This window comes from Prunus avium, chromosome 8 (genome assembly GCF_965620075.1).
Source record: "Prunus avium chromosome 8, drPruAviu1.hap1.1, whole genome shotgun sequence".
NCBI lineage: Eukaryota > Viridiplantae > Streptophyta > Magnoliopsida > Rosales > Rosaceae > Prunus > Prunus avium.
Window position 1 is genome coordinate 5,028,794 of NC_142291.1, and position 18,882 is coordinate 5,047,675.

The following is an 18,882-nucleotide window of genomic DNA, read 5'->3' on the forward strand; positions in this document are numbered from 1 at the left end:
TTAATGCACCATCTACATTTCGAAGTCTCATGAATGATGTACTTCGAGCTTATTTGCGAAAATATATTATGGTATTTTTCAATGAAGGGCAGCCTTCCATCCTAGGGTATTAGGTAAGGTGGAATAAGAACTATGAAATATGAGATCTAATGCGTTAAATGTCGGGGAAAATATTAAGAAAACAGATGGAGGACAAAGAAGAGACTGATAAAATGAACATAAAGCATTTCAACTGGTTTGCTGTCCACGCCATTGGACTTTTGAATACGTGCTCAAGTCTCAAGTGCATAATTTATTAGTGAATTAGAGGAAACAAAATCAATGCATGAGAAGACTGGTTTAAGATCCAAATTAGGATGACTAGGGTGACAATTAAACCATAATTATCATTTACACAAATCTCCTTCCATGAGGGACTGCCATGTCTGGTCAGAAAAGAAAATTTTGACAGTATGACTGACACCTTGGACCCAGAAGAACAAATGAATATCTATTAACCTGCAAACTCATCTTTCAAGGCAATAAAGATGCAAGTATCTATTGTGTAAGACAAGTCTCACATGAAAAAGAAAAAAAAATTATACACCTGAAGCTAATCGATTTCATAAGGAAATACTACAACCCAATTCTTTGGCGGCAGTATCAAGAAATTTTATAGGCATTCCAGTCGCAAGTCGGCTATGAGCTTCCCATGTCAAGCACTTTTCCACATCAGCTTGCCAGTCAATCACATCTAAGTTAAAATACTTGTAGGAAGGACCATGAATACCATTTATTTCCACCGGATTAGGGTTAGGTCTAATTGAACTGGTTTGCAAAATATCACGAAGAACTGATGTGCTCAGAGCACGAACATGTGCACTCGGATGAGAAAGGCATCGGATGGTAGCTGGCAGACGACACTGCATGAATTGGAGCAAATAGATCACATAACTAATGGTTTTGCATAAACATTATAATGAAATAAGCACTTCTTTCGTTCTTTCTTTCTTTCTTTCCTAATTTTTTTTCTTGCAACACTGCGTCTATTTGTTCTCAAATTTCTTAGGATCATACCAAGTGATTGTATGAATCAGCTGGCTATTTTACCTTTAACAGGTTCGAAAGGCCATCTGCGACTGCCAGCCCAGATTCTCCCCACTCGAGCACAGGCTGAATTGCTCTAGCTGTTGCTTCCAGTAGCTGCCCATTTATATAGAGGTTGATGCTTTAATACATTGAAGGTTAAATTGATAACTGATAAGTACTCACTCTATGCTACACAGAAAAAGTGTATGACCAAAAAGAAAGAAAGAACGCTAAAAGCATTAGATAAATAAAGTGTAAATGAGGATCTAAAATGGATGAGTAACTATATTATGGAAGACAGGATAAGGCATGAAGGTACTGGAAAAAACAAATGTGGAAGCAAATTAGCACCAAGTGACGCTAAACTGTGAAAGAGTTGCAAGGTGATCCAGTCATGTGTCATTTGACAAAAAATTGTGAAAGAGTTGCAAGATGATGCAGTCATGTCATATTTGCATGGTATGAAAAAGTGATTCCATTCTAGTTCATGAAGCCTAAAGAGTTGAGGACTGCCCAAAATTGAAACAGATAGAATTGAGCAAAGACATGGTCCTCAAAGAAGAAAAAGAGATTAGATGGGATTAAATAGTGGAAGCAATTCACTTGCCAACCCCAATTTCTTGGGATTTAGCTTCGCCAAGTTTAGATTATCAAGCTTTTTTCACTCATTATAGTCTTGAGCCTTCAGCAATCTTATGTCTAGGAAGGTTATTTGAAATGAAAGTATGGAAGATCTCAATGTGAACTGCCTGGTGGTCAAATCAACCTTCAGTTCGGATATGGACAGTGTTCCTTAAGTGGCCAAAAAAAAAAAAACATAAAATTTAAAGCTAATATTCAAGTCTTGGCTTAGTGAACAGAAGTCATACGCCACAAACATTAATGCAGTCACATCATACCTCTAGTTGGGGTAAGGTGCAAGCTTCTCCATCAACAAGCATCCCATCAGTGGCACGCAAAAGTAGATCTGAGGCACTTGACAAAATTACCAATGACTCTGGGCTATCATGAATTCTCATCAACTCCACAATCAATTTTACAATCCTCTGGTTGATTCTCCACATCTTCTGACCTTGATCATCATCTTTGGCAATCCAAGGCTGCAATTCCCTCTCCGCCTGACATGAGTACAAAGTCATGAAACTGACTAAAAAAAATGATGTAATTTAAATAACAATAAATCAGAAAGCCATTGATGTGGACAACGGCCAGGAAACAAGCCTTCCAAAATCAAGTGATGAAAAGAATTAACAAAACCATGTTTTTCTACTTGTTACGATGAAACAGGAAATGGTGTAAACTGAAACAAAATCATGTGGTGTTCAAGTCAGTAGCCAAAGCAAAAGTTATAATGTGGCAATGTAAAAAGTGAGACAAAATTTAGACCTGAAGAACCACTGCAGTGGCTGCTTTTGCTGGTGTTGCTGACACAACATTGCATAATGCATCAACGACCTAACATAGCAAATAATATGGTTAAAAATTACATGTCAAACATTATACATTTTCAATGGAAAAATGGCAAACAATAACTCAAATGAAATATAGCACAAATGTATCTGATGAATTACTGATTCAGAACAGCATATAGACACAAAACCTACTAATAATATTGGAGATGATGATGATGACGGTCATGCAAAGAGACGCAAGAAATATAAGATTACCTGCCGCCATCCTTGTTGAGCAGAAGTGCTTTCCGCAGAAGGCTGGGTTTCAGGAGCTGCAATTAACTTGTGCCACAACAGTGAGACAACTGAGAAACATAGCTCTTGTTTTTCTGTGAGTACTGATCTTAGAAGAACCTGTGCACTGCAATTAAATCCGATATGCCTGTCCATAGTAAGAAAGTTGGCCAAATCTGAAGCATCTAATGGGAAATTTGCTACACCTTTACCGGAGGTATTTCCCGACCCCTCAAATGAATGTGATGCACTCTCAGATTTGTGTTTAGTTTCTGAATGTGCTGAATCCTCACACTGCAAGGCAGATGGCTGCCCTACATTTAAGCATCTACTGTTTCCACCTTGACTTAGTTTTCTGCCTTCAAAACACCCAAAGGAATCCCTCCAAATTGGAACTTGCATCAAGTGTGCTTCCAATGGTTCAGCCTTGTTAACGATAGATGCAACAGCCTTACTGTGGAAATCAATGAGGTTGTATAATGATGAGGCTCTGGAGCAAATTTCACTGTCCCACTTACATCGCATCAAGACAGAGAGTGCATGCATGCAAGCTTTTGACCATCTAAATAATTCAGAAACATGAGCTGCAACCATGGCTGCTGCAATTATCTCATTTGAACTGTAACTCCACGAAGTGCCAATGGAAGATGGCTTCAGCAAGAAAAGTGCCTCCAAAATGGCTAATATTCTGCGTGTGTGACAAACTGCTGAGTCAACACTACTCCGAAACTCATTAGTACATACATTTTCTTTGGCAGGCTTTGCCACATTTTTTGCATCTTTAGAGTGAGCACGATTAATCCCCTTCGAAATCAAAGGGAACAACTGAAGCTCACATGCAAGAGCACAAACAGCAGCCAGAACATAAGAATCAAATGCTGCTACAGGCCCCTGTTTTTTTGTCTTTTTAGTTCTGTTTCTCTGCTTATCTGACATCTTTTGTGATTCTTCAACGCTCTCATCAGCTGGGTAGCTTTCTTCAACTCTTGCTTTCTTGCTTCCATTGGACTGAGCTTCATGACTGACGCATACAGTTAGCACAACAAACAGTAGGCGTGAAGCAAGCTCTACCGAGGCACATGATTCCAAGAATAGTGAATGAACCATTGTACGAAGCTCTGCCACAGCCAGGTTTTTTGAGGTCGAACCTATGCCAAAAAGGTACCTTGTTTTCCTGTTTTGCTCTCTTGATGACTCAGGCGGAAATGTTCTCTGAAGAATCGCTTCAACAGTGGCAACAAATATCTTCATAAGGCATGCCTCAGACGGACTTCCACGAGGTAGATATTCCAAGACCTTAAGGAGGGGTATATACAGATTCCATGATAATATTGGAGGTTGTAATGGAGTGGCGACAATGATCTCAGGAAGGTCAACTGCAGAGGAACTTAAAGGAATGAGGCCATACGCAGCTTCCCATATGGTACAAATTCGCCATTCAACCTCAGGCCCATGGGCACAGAGCATAGAAGCAATCCCTTGGGCAGTAGCTTCAATTGTTGCTTCAGCCTCAGGAACTTCAATCTGGTTAATAGTGAATTTGAGGTAGTATTTAGGTTCATTTAATACTTAATTCTTTTCAGAGCAAAACAAAACTTCAGATCAAAACAAGAGCGGCCAAAACAAACTAGATCAAAGTGCGTTTTGGCAGTGGAAAGCATAAAACCCTGAAAATTAAAAGTTATTAAAACGTACCTGCTTCTTGTAGCTTGAGATGTAACCACCCAAAGGCTCATGCTGAACTTCAACTCCATCAACTTGTCTTAGTGGAGGGAAAAGCAATGCAGGCTGTGAGAGTATTCGGAAAAGTAAAGCTGCCGCAGCATCAGCTGCTATGCCCGCTCTCATGGACATTGCGGTTCCAATTGCACGCAGGAAATGCAGATGCATCCAGTTCCTAGGAAGCTACATGAATGACAGAGAAAATGTAATTAACAAAATTTCTGTATTCATCAGTTTCAAGAGCTACTACAAATTAATATATATTTCCACCAAAAGAGGAAGAGAGAGAGGAGAGAAGATCATCTGAGTAACAAATAAGCTGTCCCTCCATGTCACCTTACCGGATGATGGAAACTTACAGTTATTAGTGTACTGTTGTTCTAGAGCTTGGATATAATTCCATTGATTGTCCATGCACCATGACATGAATTAAAAGATTAAAAGTTGATTACTCTATGGCATTCAACTGCACTATTTACATAACTACACCAACCTGTCTTTTGAAGTATTTGAAAATACAAGATGTTGGAAAATGACACGTCCAAAAAGCTTAAGCTATTAACAAGTGGGTAACAATCTGCAAAGGTGCAATTTTCCATGCCATGAACCTATTATCACCAAACCGAGGGAACTGGGCATATGATATATCTGCTTATGCAGCATGTACCAGTTAACAGGAAGGATGCCTTTCACATCATTACTTTGCAGAAAGTTGGGCAATTCTGGGTATATTATGATGTCATGAAGCTTCAAAATGGCTGTTTCTTTATCAGAGCTTAAAAAATTACAAATCAGTCGATTTTAGAAGTTGCAACCAAACCATGATGAAGTATGGTCTAAAATGTAAATGGGCTATGATCACCAATGTTCAGAATATTGTTGTAAGAAATATAAGACTATGTTATATGTAAATCGGAATGGAGATAGCTTGATGGAATTACTCTAAGACCACTGAAAAATCTGTTTCGATAAGAAAAAGAAAATAGTACCAACTATTCTATCTAATGCTAGTGGAGGTTAGATATAACTGAGAGGAGAAAAGCATTTTGAAAGATATTCCTATAGATCAATGACAGTTTCACGTTTACCAATCTATTTTAAGCAGGCCATACAAGAGATGCCAAAAAGATGAAGACATCGGTCAAGTTTGATATATATCACCAGGATAGCATCAGAAGATAATTAAATACGTCCAGCTTACCCTTATGCCAGATGCATAATCTTCAGCAGCACGAAGGAGTTCCACAAGCTGTACAGCTGCATCAAGTGCATCAGGAGCCCATGATGGTGGTGCTTCTAGAAGGCCAAGAAGAAGTCTTTGGGTGGCACTTGGAGTAGCAATAGCATAATACCTATTGCATGAAATAACATATTAACAAATATTAGCAAAACTCAGGCTGGTACACAGAATGATTCAGATCCTTCCCCTTTTTGGTGGCTCGAGAGATGGACATTCAAGATTTACCTATGAAATAAGCGTGCATATGGCTCAAGAGCAGGTAACCCCGCTACTAGGTGCTCATCCAAAGCTGTTGTTGGAGGAGGAAGTAGGAGTGCAGGGACAGCGACTGCCGTCAAAGTAGCAGTCTCATAGCGAGCAACTTCCTCATCACAAACACTTAATATAACTCCAGCACCGTTAGCAACTGCCCACCTTGGAGTTGATGGCATGAGCTGGGGATGTTTTCCAGATCCACGAGAAGAAGCTAAGAGTGAGGAGAAAATGGAAAAAGAAAAAGAAAGTCATTCATAGGGGAATCTTTCATGTTAAATAGAATTTGTAAGGAAATTCTAACGCTGTTTTCCTTTATATTTGAACTTAAAAAACCAAAAAAACAAAAATAGGTTTCCTCAGCGTGTCAGAACATCTCTAACAAACAATGAGATAAGTTGGTGGTCATAGTGATGGAGGCGGGGACGAGGAAGGGCAGAAAACATCAAAGAAAACAACAATGACAAAGAAACAAAAACAGCAAAAATTACTAACAGTTACGAAAGTATACACAAGCTGGTAAGGTTCTCACATCAGGTGTACAATTGAACCTACAAATTTGCTAGAAGGTAATAATTTTAAAGCAATTGAATATGTTTGTTGAGTCATGTCATGTAGCACAAGATTATATCTAAGTCACATGAATGTGGTTATACATAACTGCATGCAGTCGGATTCCATACCACATGTTAATGTTTCCAGACGAAATTTCATATTATGAAAGGCACAAATTGAAATCAATTAAAAAATTACAGCAGCAAGATCACATTCTATACTGGTGAAGGAAGATTTAACTAACCAGTTGATGGTGGCTTGAGTTCTCCAGCAGCATATTTTCCCATAACCCCACTACACCTGTTAAAGCATACAAAGGTTTTTTATATTACATGAGAATGAATAAGAAAAGCAAAAACAAGATGAAATGATTTCCTACATCAATTTTGTGACAAAGTTTCAAACTACCATTTGATTGCATTTAAATTTTCTTTTTAAAATTATGAACAATCGGTAATATGAAAATGCTGTTGAACTAATGTAAAACTTATCTAACATAAAAACGTAAAAAGTGGACCACAAGGAAAACGCCAACCTCTTTCAGAGCTTAATCTTCTCTAGGTATACCCTTATAATATTCTTTAAAACAGACTTCCCTTTCCTTTTCTCCCATTTTTCCTTTCATTTAAAAAATCAATTTGGATATATTCATCATTTGAGATATTTATTGTATAACAAAAATTTCACTATCATGGAGGGATGAGAACATCCCGTCACCTTGAAAATTGTTTCAAACGTTGAATTGCAAAAGAACTAGTGTTTTCAATAAAAAAGCAGGCCGATTGGATGCAAAGAAAAACAACCACCAAACCTGATCCATTTAAACCTTTCCTTGCCAAATTATTGGGGAATAAGACTTTTTAACAGTTGACGTGTCTTCATTGGTCAAAACAGTCATTTGAAAATATAAAATTTATAAAAAAAAACTTTTTGATGGAGTGCTGCCTCTTAATAGGCAAGAAATAAGAACAAACCACTGTTGTTTACTCTTTTAATTTGTAATTGGAGTGTGTGCCGCTTTGCACATATACACGACTTGAAATCAACAACATAATGCTTACGACTTTCAACAAAAATAACGACACAACCTCAATAAAAACGTGCACTCACCAGCGGAAGTAATCACTTCTGATACCTAGAGGTGCAGCAAGCAATATATCAGTAATCCAAGGAGACAAAGGCCTTATAGGTTTCCTCTCTTGTTGTACCAAAGGTATATGGCTGGATTCACCATCAACGGAGTCACTTGTTGTAGCATGGCTACCACTACTGCTTCTTTCTGTTTCACTATTCTGTTGCTCCACCTTGTATATGGGGCGATTGTAATGAGTTAAGATTCGTAAAATCTCCCCACATGCCAGAGCCCACTGCTCAGAATACTCATTCTGTGAGAAGTCGAAAGATACAAATAAGTAAATAAATAAAAATACTTCTGAAATACATACAAAGAACATTAAATTTTATAAATAAAAAAAACTTGGATAGTTTTTAAAGAAAAAGAAGACATGTACTTCTTGGAGAAATGAAAGTGAGGTGTAAACAAAACATAAAATAAAACAGATTTTAAATGGCCAGATTAATCTGCTATGGCATCACCTCACTGCTTGGGCAGACCAACGATATGAAAGAAGCAAATGGTGGACTGATCCTTTCATATGCCAGCGTACCATCAATGAGACATGAAATAATTGGAAGGATAACAGCATGCCCATGCTCAGGGTGATGAAGGACAAACATAGCTGGAACAAGTCCAAGTAGAAAAAGCAGTCATTATGCAGCAATGAGAAAACATCATATGAAACTATCAGGTCTAATCAATCATGTCATAACTAACAAGGGTAAAGTATGAATACCCAGGACATCATCAAAGAGACGCTTCACCTCCGATGGATAACGGTTACGGATCAGCTGTCATCAGGCAATATGTTAGTTCAAACATCTGTTATAGACAATTGAAAAAAAAACAAGCAAGAAGAATTTCACAAACTTTTCACAAGCATGCAGGATAAGACAAAGCTCATGATATAAACACAGCATACCTCGGCAATGTCCTCAGGAAACTGTTCTGATGTAAACTGACCAAAGTAGTCCACATAGGCAGTAACTTGAGCCTACAGGAGGGGAAAATTAGAAAACAGAAGCGTGTCTTTCAGTTCTTGTAGGAAATTGATAGAGGCAGAATAGCAACCAAAATTAAATCTCTGGACATAGAAAGAAATTGATCGTTTTCAATCACTAACAACTATCACAAAAGGAACACCTTGAAAATCCAGATGAACTTTTATCAATACACCAAAGTTCTTTTAAATAGAAAGTACTTAATGTTGACATGTATAAGTTAGAGCTCATCTATTGTAATTAGCTTATGCCTAGGGTTGACTTCATTACTTTCCTACTGTGTAATAGTTGTAGACTAAATATGTTATCATTGTAAGTGAGAAGTATGAATCATATCATGCATTATTAATACCCTTGCCTCCAGAGAAATCTTCACTTAAAGGATGTTGAAAAACAATGGCAGTACGGAAGTTTTGTTATATTCGCAGTTTCTACTAATTGTGCTATCCTATTCTCACTGTTTTTACCCTCTTTCTACTAACTTGTAGATTACAATGTTCTGATAGTAAGAAATGTTAGGTTTAGAAAACTATTCCTGGAATCTCAGGAGGAGGAGCTGTTTCTTCTAATTTATTAAAATGAACTCATTGACAGAGAAAAGAATCAATTGCTTCAAATACTACTACACGGTGCTACAATCAGCAGCACTGCAATTTCAACCTGAGCACAACGTTGCTAATTAAAGGGTGAACTTTGGTCAGCAGCCTTATGAGATTTCTTGGAGGTTTACTTAAAGCTCTGGGACTAATTTTTTGTTTAAGACCTTCTAACATTAGTGAGAATCCTTAAAACTGATAAAGTTCGACTACTTCAGAAAGGTTTCAAAGTGTTGTAAACATGAAAAAATTTCACATTTATTATTCTAAAAGACATAAATGTATTGCAGCACTCATGATAATGTTGAGATATTTCCGGGAAAAGGAAAAGGAGAACAATCTCCTATCTAAACAAAAAGTCAAGAAGAGAGATCAACAGAAAAAGGAGGTTCCATGGCAAGTTTGGGCTGGATCCTCAATTATTTGAATCTATTACTAGAGAATAATTATTTTTTTTAAAGGATGGGGTTGCATGGCCGGTTAGCTTAGACCCTCCTGATATCACATCATGAACAAAGGGTTATAAAAGATACTTACTCTACTCTTAATGGTACTATTTCTGGGCAAGGACACTGATAGATTATCCCTTTAGGTGCATTAAAATGAATAGATAAATAGGTCACAAGAGAGTAGAGAGTGGAGGGCCTTTCATTGCTCTCCGATTTAGGTCACCTATCTAAACAAACTGGAAATATGAGACCTTGCAAACTACTTTTCCTGACTCTGGCCTCAAATTGAAATACATGGGACTTTATCCAAATTATCAACTACTGGCACACTGGATAGTGGAAGCTTGATAATTACCATGGCATTTCATATGATTTGGTTTAAAGAGTGAGTTAAATTTTGCGTATAACTCCAATTCATTTAAAAGATTCATCCCTGCAAATCCCATGTATAAGGAATTAGTCTGTTTAAATCTTATATGAAAACAAAAATAGATCCTTAATATACACCAGATAGAAAAATCTGTTTACTCAAATTCACCCATCTCACTAAATCAAACTAAACCAAACTGGATAAGTATTTTCTTGGGTAAATGAAACTGGACTGGATAAGTATTATGAAGAAAATGCAGAGTAGCATTCAATATGGACATGTGTATATGTTATATTACCCCAAATCTTAATATCCTACAGGGAATAAACAAATAACCGATAACAAAGGATCAGAGGTTTCAAATCCAAGACCTCTAGGAACCAGTGCCCTAGTAGATGACCATTATATTTCAAAAGCTTAAGCTGGTAGGTGACGAATATAGATACATGTCAAGTTATAATATAATTAAGCACGACATTAGGAATCAAAATCGGATTTACCTTCCGTCGCAGGGCATCTTGCGGGGGCGGCCCAAACAATGAGGAGAACTGCAGACGATCAATCCATCTTTCAGATGTAGCAGCCATGGAAAATTTATCTCCCAGCTAACCTTCAACCCAGCACCAATCCACAAACTTTGCAACCACAACAAAAATATCACACAAAGACAGTCCACAAGCTTTCCCTTCTACCCGCTACCAATCAAGAATCAAAATTTTGTAGTTTAACATCCCAGCATAAAATTACTGCGTCAATCTCCCACAATTAAACAATAAAGCTGGAGCGACCCAGAAAATAATGAAAAAGTTGTAGCCCAACCCTCTGTTTAGTCACAACTCCAAGTCTCTGCCTCTGAAGAAAACTTCACAACTTTAAATTTGTACTGCAATCCGATTGCTGTGAAAGCAGGTAGAAGATATGAAATTAGAAATATGCAGGAGAAATGAAAGAACAGAGAATTAAACACACAAATTAGAGAACTTTAAAAGCCATTATTCACATGAACATGAAAATAAAAATTAGGAAAAACAAGTTGAAAGAAACAAAGAAGACCCATGTGCTAGCACCTAAGAATTGAACTGAACTGATTTCTTCCTTGAAGCTGGTCCGTGAATGATAAAAATCAAATCAAAGAAAATAGGTGGCTTCAAAATCACATCTTATTTATAAAAAATAAAAATAAATAAAAAGAATGCAAAATCACATCACAAAAATGAGAAAAACCAAACTAATAACAGACCAGAGTTGTTATTAATAAGAACCCAAAAAACCTTTCCCATAAAAAATAAAAAATAAAACTGAAACAAAAATACCTTGAACTTCTCCGAAAGCTTTTTCCTTGAGATGTTTGTGATCCTTTTATGATAAGAAAATGGCACTGTAAAACCAGTTCTTATTTTGTTTTCCCTTTTATCTTTCTAGTTGGAATATTTTTAAGAGGCTGTAGTTTTGGTACAGAACTAGAGAAGAGAGAGAGAGAGAGACAGAGAGAAGGGGAGAGACAGAGAGAGGAGATCTTTAGAAGGCCTTAGGCTTGCTCTCATAGATTTGTGCATACGTGGCAATGATATTTTCCTCTCACACAAGAGGCCCAATGTCACGTCATGTGACATGTCCTCATGCATGTATGCCCATCATACACACATGACATGCATACATACGTACATGGATGTCTTTTCAAGGAATTTAAATATGTCAAAGCTTGTCAATGACGAGGAAAGAGAACTCATAGGAAAAACTAGGACAAGCACTGAGGCTCCCAACTTTACTTTATTGTCCTCAGCAGCTAGAAATATAATTAAAATTGTTAATTTCAGTTTGCTACCTTGCAGTGGTACTTGTAAAGCATATTTGTTCATGTATTTTCGGTTCGAAGAAAAAAAACTTACTTGTAACGGGAATAGTACTGTTTTGCTATTCCCAACCGGTAATACCATGATATGTGGAAAATTTATTCTATGTGTCATTGTGTTATTGACCGAGAATAGCAAAAGTGCTATCTCCGTTGTATGAAAATTTCTCTCGGCCCAAATGGGAGGGAGAAAATGAAGGATAAAAAATTGGTAAATGCTACAAGATGTTTTTGTGGGCCCTTTGATGAATTGGTTGTGGGACTTGAGAAATTGGCATAATCTTCAGCGTTTGTGTTTTGCACAAGCCATCTGGATTGTTACCTAATTTTGGCTTTAAATTTGATGGGCAGTAGAAATTCCACAAGAACGATGTAGGCGCATGCAATACGCTAACAAAAATGAAAGAAAAAAAAACAGGTAATTATACCTTATCTTATCTAGAAACAAAAAAATTAGACTTTGCAAATGTAAAATGAAAAATATATAACCTTTGAAATTATTTTCATCAATTCTTTATTGGCTTTATTCTCTTTTAAATTATTTTTCCAAACGAAGAAAACTTTGGAGTTTTATAGTTCAATTTCTCTCATCATGTTAGAACTATAAAGTGAGATTTGTAGTAGGTCTTTGACAATGAGGGTAGTTCTGTAATAAATATCTTAAACTTTTTATGTCATCGAACTGAAACATCATTAAAAGTAAGTAATGGATGAGTTCATAATATATATAGTTAGGTTTTATTCATGAAATTTCTATGGCATCTAATGCGTGCAATAATATATGTGACAATGATTCAATCGCTTCGAGAGTATTATCCTACTTAATTATTTGGAAGTAAAATCTGGTCCATGATGATTAATTTCCCAAAGTTATGCCCTTGCATATACCAACTATTTCCAATACTGACTAATTGCAATCAGTAATGAAAAAAATACTCCTGACAAAGAAAATACTTTCTCAAAATTATACAGTCACTTATGACTCCATCTAATTACCCTAGGCAATATAAACGCATTATCAAGAGGGAATATTTTACCTCGGAAATAGTCAACTACTGCGGCATGTACAATCCTCGTAAATAGCTATTCTATTTTCAATGACCAGGCCTTTTGTTGTTAATATAGCTAGTGGCGGATCCAGAAACCCTAATCTCTAGGATAGTTTGTGAAGACTACACCAAGTGTATAACAATGCTCCTTGTGATATAATGACATAACTAATATATTTAACACCTCCAATACTAGCTAAAAAATATATAAAACTGAACCCTAACACATGTGATTCATTCATCTCTATCAATCCACCCCAAATATATCTTTTTCTTTTGCATCGCATTCATCTCTCTATTCTTCTGTGTTCTTCCCTGGCTCTCTCTCTCCCTCATCCCTATGTCATCTTTCTTCTTCTTCTTTGCCTTGCCCCTCCCTCTTCTTTATGAGGAATTTTGTCAAACACATTGCCCCCATTACAACAAGATCAAGCACATCTTCAAATGGAATTATGGGGACTTCATGGGTAAGGAAGTAGGGTGAGTAGGGACAATAGCCTTCACTCGCCATTAGATGGATTCGCGACTGAATATAGTTGGCACCAAGTCTTCCAACCAAATAAATGTATATTTATGAGATCCATTGATACTTTTTTTACGAGGGTTTGTGTGTTGGAAACAAAATGCATCTTGGTGACATATTTCTTACTAACGTTTTTCTATTGAAAAATGTACATTTTTTTAGGGCATTGGGGGTCCTCGAAAACAATTTGTCGCTAATGACTATTTTCTTGTAGTAGAATCATGTTTATACCATCCAAATACATAGAAGTCTAGACTCCGTAAATTGTAAATTTTATTAATAGGTACTTACGACCGATATCAGTTCAAGGGGACCTCAAGGTTGATTCTTTAATGCTTGTCATGTGAATTTGTTCTTACTTTTATTCTCATTTCTCATATCTTAAGTACTTTCTTTGTATTCTAAATCCATCACATTAAATCATGAGATGTGGTGTGGTGGTAGCTCACCTCATTTCTTAATCATGTGGTTGGGGGTTTGATCCCCACCCATGGGAATGGAGCGCATTTCGTGGCCAGTTGTTTACCTCCTTTGGAGAACTCCCGCGGCGAAAGGGATTAGTCACTACTGTCGGCGGTGGACACCCTTGGATCTCATCTAAATCCATCACATTACCAAGTGCATAATCCTTCTAGTTTTTTTAAAAAGAAAACACATTTGAATTTGCTATATTTAAGTGGAAAAAATATAACGTTAATTAAATGTTCCAACCTCTGTATTGACGGTGCTCCTTTCATTGTTTCACTGGTTTCATATATTAGTGTGAAGAAAAAAAAAAAAGCTATCATTTCATGTTCAACTTATTTAGCAAGAGTGAAAAAAATACTTCGTGTAAATACTTTTTTTTTTTATGCACTTGTGCTTCTCACGCAAATCACAAGAATCATACGTGAATTAAGCGAATTGATCAGGTTGCGAGGCCGCCCCCTTCACCAAGTTTAACTATTGATTCTATATTTTTGTTGGAAAAAAAAAAAAACAAACAAACAAACACTTGAAAGAGATGCTTGTTTGACTAATATTTGAAGTTTACTCTTCAAAACTTTACCCAATGAACGAGGATTGAAGTTTTTAATTTAATGCATAAAGTTTGGTAGTGGGGAGGGAGAAAAGATAAGATCAGAAATACTTTTGATTGACTTCTCAAAGTCAAATTGCAAACCACTTGCCCAAATTAGAAAATGAGTGCGCCACTTGAACATTATTTTTCGGTTCAACACGCAATTATTTTTTAATGCTACTTTATTTTTTAATAAACAAAAATCTCAGTGCTACTTTTATTATTATTTTTAAATAGAGAAATTATTAAAGAAAAACTAAAGAGAAACATAGTTATCTTATCTAGATGCAATCTTTTGAACACCATTCTTAAGAATAAATAGGATGGAAACCTAAGTCAGACTTGCTTACGGAAGCCTAATCCCTCTTGTTAGAAGCTCTGTCTCATCGATCAGGTGAATATAAACCCTATATTTGCTTCAACATCATAGCCATGAAAAACGCCTCTTCATTTTGAATAAACGAAATATAGGCGTTCAAGGGCAGGACTATAAATTTTTCAGTTGGTGGACTAGCTAAAATTTTTAGTTTAAAATCTAATAGTTTGTTTTTTTTAGATTATAAATAAATCTTACCTTTGCAATTTGAATCCCTTAAAGTTTCTTGGCATCAACCAAATAAGCTTCACAAATGCAAAATGCAAAAATATAAAGAATTAAGTTTCATTTATATATTAGTTGTAAACACAAGAACAATAGAATTAGGTTAACATATTGTTTCGTTCTTGGAAGAGAATACAAATAAACTTGAAGGGATATTTATATATAAAAAAACCCTTTTACCAATGACAGTAGATAATTTCACACGAAAAAAGGTAGCATATAATTTCACAAAAACCAAAAGGCAGTAGGTAAAGAAAAAAAGGCAGCAGACTTTGCGGGAAAAAAAAGTTAGTAGATTTTGCAAACGAAAAAACCAAAACGCAGCAGAATTCTTGTAGTGGGCCATATAGATATAGGTTTACTACTATTTTTTCTTCAAAACTTACCGAGGCTTTAGTTCCGCCCCCGTATGTGTTGTAATATGGATGAATTGACAATAAAAGATCACGTCACACTCACCGGTTGTTTTGAGGTGCTTTTTAAAATAAGAGGGTAGTTAGAAATATGATACTTAAGAGTATGCTATCAAATTATAGTAGGCTTGTTCAAAATTATATTATAGTCTATTTTCATGAAGGGTTTTTACTTTTCATGTTTTGAAAATAGATAAGAAGCGATTCAGAATTGATCTGAGAGCTTAGAAAAGAAAATATTATTAGACAAAGAAAACTAATAATTGATTCCATACAAATTTCAAAAGGAAACACGTAAATAGTAATTTTTTATGTTGGGTTTTATGTAGTTTTTATTAACAATTGAACTGTAAAATATTAATTTCTGATGTTAAAAATCATATACAAATTTAATTATATAAGAAAAGAATAGATTTTGAAGACTCAAGGAGAACCCGGCAGCTGTGACCGAAAAAGCATTTTCCAATAGGAAGCGACGCGTGGAGAGATGAGTGGGCAGAAAGAGAGCGGGCAGGCGTTTGACGGTCAGCACATAAATATCTCGTGGGAGACGCGGTAGTGGCTGAGCATCGCCCTATGATATTTTGTCCAGCCAATCAGCGCCCAGCTCTAGATATATACAAACACAACCGAGTCATCAGATCTTTAAAATTAAAAATTAAATAAAAAACAAAAACTCTAGTTAAATCAGGCCCAAGCGACGTGGCGCAATGCTGTGCCAGCAATATATCTTCTTGCCATCTCTCCTCTTCCCCAACTTGGCTCGTGATCCATGTGGGTCCCGCCTGACATGTATGGCCTTTTTTTATTGGCCTTGGACCCCATCTGGCCTTTCGAGGTTTTGAAGGATGATGGTGGATGATGGTGTCACGGACTCACGGGCATGGATGAGATGCCATGGGTGCCATACCATCATACGTGCTGGGTTTCTATTGGTTGGCGTAAAGTGATTGGGCAGACGTCTCCGTTGACTATAACTTCATGTATGGGCACTGGGAGCTGGGCTTTGCGTTTTCTTGGAGTGACAGATATGCCCTCGGATAATTGGATATTCTGTTATTCTATACGTGTATTTTTCTTCATATACTAGTAAACGTTGAATATTTGACAACTAACAATAACGCTCAATATTTGACCAGTTATAATAGTATTTTGGGGAGGATGATTTGTTTCCTATTTCCTTTTTTTTTTGGTCAAGGGGAGAGCAAATTTTAATGTGGAGTTTTTATATTAATTGGAAGAAACGCGTCAAGATTTTAGAGTGACGAATTAGCGGCTCAATACTACTGATACTAATATTGTCTCTAATATATACATAACCCAATAGATGTGAGATTTCATCATAAAAGACATCAATATTATTAATAGTGGACCGCTCATTATCCGTTGTCGTTATTTTGTGAAGATGTTCTATAGTTCGGTCATAATATAATTTGCTTTTTCGATATATAATTGGAATGTTTTGAAATCTTGAAATTATATCGTGGTAAAATATTGTAAAGATATGACAAGAGCTTCATCTCTTTCACAAAATTGATAAGAAAAAAGAGAGAAATAGTTAATGACTTGTTCAGAATCACACTGTATCTTTGGTTTTTTTTTGTTTTTTTAAAGTCTTAATCAACTTAGATAGGAACAATATGTTGACATGAATCATTCATTTTCACATACCATGCATGCATCTTAACTCAGTGATGGAACCAAAACTATATTTGAGGAACTTATTATAAATAATAATAGGATAATAATAATAATAATAATGTCATTAAAAATACAATATACATGTAAACATAAAATTGAATATTGTCTAACAACGTTTCATTCAAGGTTATATGAAATATTATTATAAGTAATGATGGTAATATCAATGCCAATGTCACAAGAAAATACACTAAGAATTTTTTTAAAAACAGAAAAAAAAAATTACAAAAAAAATCCACGAGACACATAATAAACACCAATTCCTTTAATTATGATGATTTTACTAAGTTAATTATTGTATTTTTGAGAAATATATATAGAGGGTAACGAGGTAAATCTACTCTTGGAATTGAGCCCTCCTTCAGAACACTCTAGAAAGATGAGAACACAAAGACAAAAGAGGCTCCATGATGAAGGAATATATATGTCGTCTAAGCACTCAAATCAAAATTATAAAATTATAAAATTATAAATTAAAAAAAAGGGTGGGTCGTCTGCTTCTCAATACAACCAATGGCTGAATTAATTTATTATTTAATTAAACACAACATTAACAACGCAATCAAGCATCACAGGTACATAATTAAAATAATATATATATATATATATTAGGTGTTGCTATAGAAACTGTACACGTGTCCCATGATTTTACATTTCTTGGTCGGCCATGTGGGGGTCCCATGGAGACCATGGTGACCTATATCAAAGCCAAAGAGAGGTGATTAGAAAAAGATTAGGACGGTTGGAGATAAGTTAACCAGGTGGATGATGTAGTGGCTGACTAATTTAACCTCCATTACCAGCAAAAGCCGTTGCCTTCTTGCCTTCTTGCCTTCTTGCCTGTTGAAAGACTAAGAATTGATAGCTACGTGAACTGGGGGGGGAAAGAATTCGTGTCAAGCTTTGTTTATATATGAGATCTAATCATACAACAAAGAATTTTCTATGACCAAAAAAATATTTCAATCATTTAACAGCATTAGACCAATCAATTCATAATGGCTTGTTCTCACTCAAATTGTAGGAACCAACTCAACTTCTAGCTCATTAGAAGAAAAAAAAATATATATATATATATATATATATACATGGAAAAAAAAACCCTAGCAGAGAGAGAGAGGGAGAGAGACAGACGGTTTCCTCCAGATTAGGGGCATTTGTTCTTCCTTTTCTTGCCAATGTTTTAGATTTTTAGTCTTGGTCATATTTTTTGTCAATAAAGTCCCGAAACCCTATTCGTTTTCTATGTTTTGTTCTCTCATAATTCTATAAACTTAGTTGAGTTTGTTGGGTTTTTTTAGCCTCCTTAGGAGAGTTATGCCGATTAGCGGCCAATTTTGTCCTTTATGTTATTGGACTATATTCGAGGAAAGGTAGATAGGATTTATAGAAAATTATTTTCGAAAATAATTCTCTCTATATGGTTTCAGGCTTTCGACTAGCTCAGGTTACTCGGAAAGTCTTTATTTATGTCTGCCACATTACTTTTGGGATGGGTGGCTCCTTTTACAGTCTGTCTTCCTTGTACTCTTTTTTCCTACTGATCTAATAAAATTATATCCCCTTAAAAACAAAAAAAATTTACCATGAGATCAACTTGAGGGAAGAAATCATAGTTTTTTTTTAAT

At 35.8% G+C, this 18,882-nt stretch overlaps 1 protein-coding gene across 4 annotated transcripts; it reads right to left on the bottom strand.

Moving 5' to 3' along the window:
- Positions 1-464: 464 nt before the first annotated feature.
- On the bottom strand, positions 465-11,554 carry GI (gigantea protein (GI)). 4 transcript variants are annotated; one of them, XM_021962520.2, is made up of 16 exons: positions 11,369-11,553; positions 10,875-10,952; positions 10,556-10,750; positions 8,562-8,633; positions 8,376-8,430; positions 8,119-8,261; positions 7,633-7,907; positions 6,767-6,822; positions 5,941-6,181; positions 5,677-5,827; positions 4,449-4,658; positions 2,736-4,277; positions 2,455-2,523; positions 1,968-2,186; positions 1,090-1,182; positions 465-902 (listed from the first exon to the last, which is right to left on the bottom strand). In XM_021962520.2, the coding sequence occupies exons 3-16, from the start codon at positions 10,640-10,642 to the stop codon at positions 603-605; spliced, it is 3,513 nt and encodes a 1,170-aa protein (XP_021818212.2). In that variant the 5' UTR covers positions 10,643-10,750; positions 10,875-10,952; positions 11,369-11,553; the 3' UTR covers positions 465-602. The 4 variants fall into 4 exon arrangements, with proteins under 4 accessions (XP_021818212.2, XP_021818214.2, XP_021818211.2 ...); XM_021962522.2 differs by having other exon boundaries at positions 7,633-7,889; positions 10,556-10,952; positions 11,369-11,554; XM_021962519.2 differs by lacking the exon at positions 11,369-11,553 and adding an exon at positions 11,123-11,141 and having other exon boundaries at positions 10,556-10,952.
- Between the last annotated feature and the right edge of the window lie 7,328 nt (positions 11,555-18,882).

What these genes read in the sequence shown, in the direction of transcription:
- GI (XM_021962520.2), bottom strand. Translation starts at nt 10,642, where the DNA reads ATGGCTGCTACATCTGAAAGATGGATTGATCGTCTGCAGTTCTCCTCA. An exon ending in AGAAGTGATTACTTCCGCTG is followed by an intron (nt 6,823 to 7,632) that starts GTGAGTGCACGT and finishes ATGCTTTAACAG; the next exon opens with GTGTAGTGGGGTTATGGGAA. An exon ending in ACTCAAGCCACCATCAACTG is followed by an intron (nt 6,182 to 6,766) that starts GTTAGTTAAATC and finishes CCTCACTCTTAG; the next exon opens with CTTCTTCTCGTGGATCTGGA.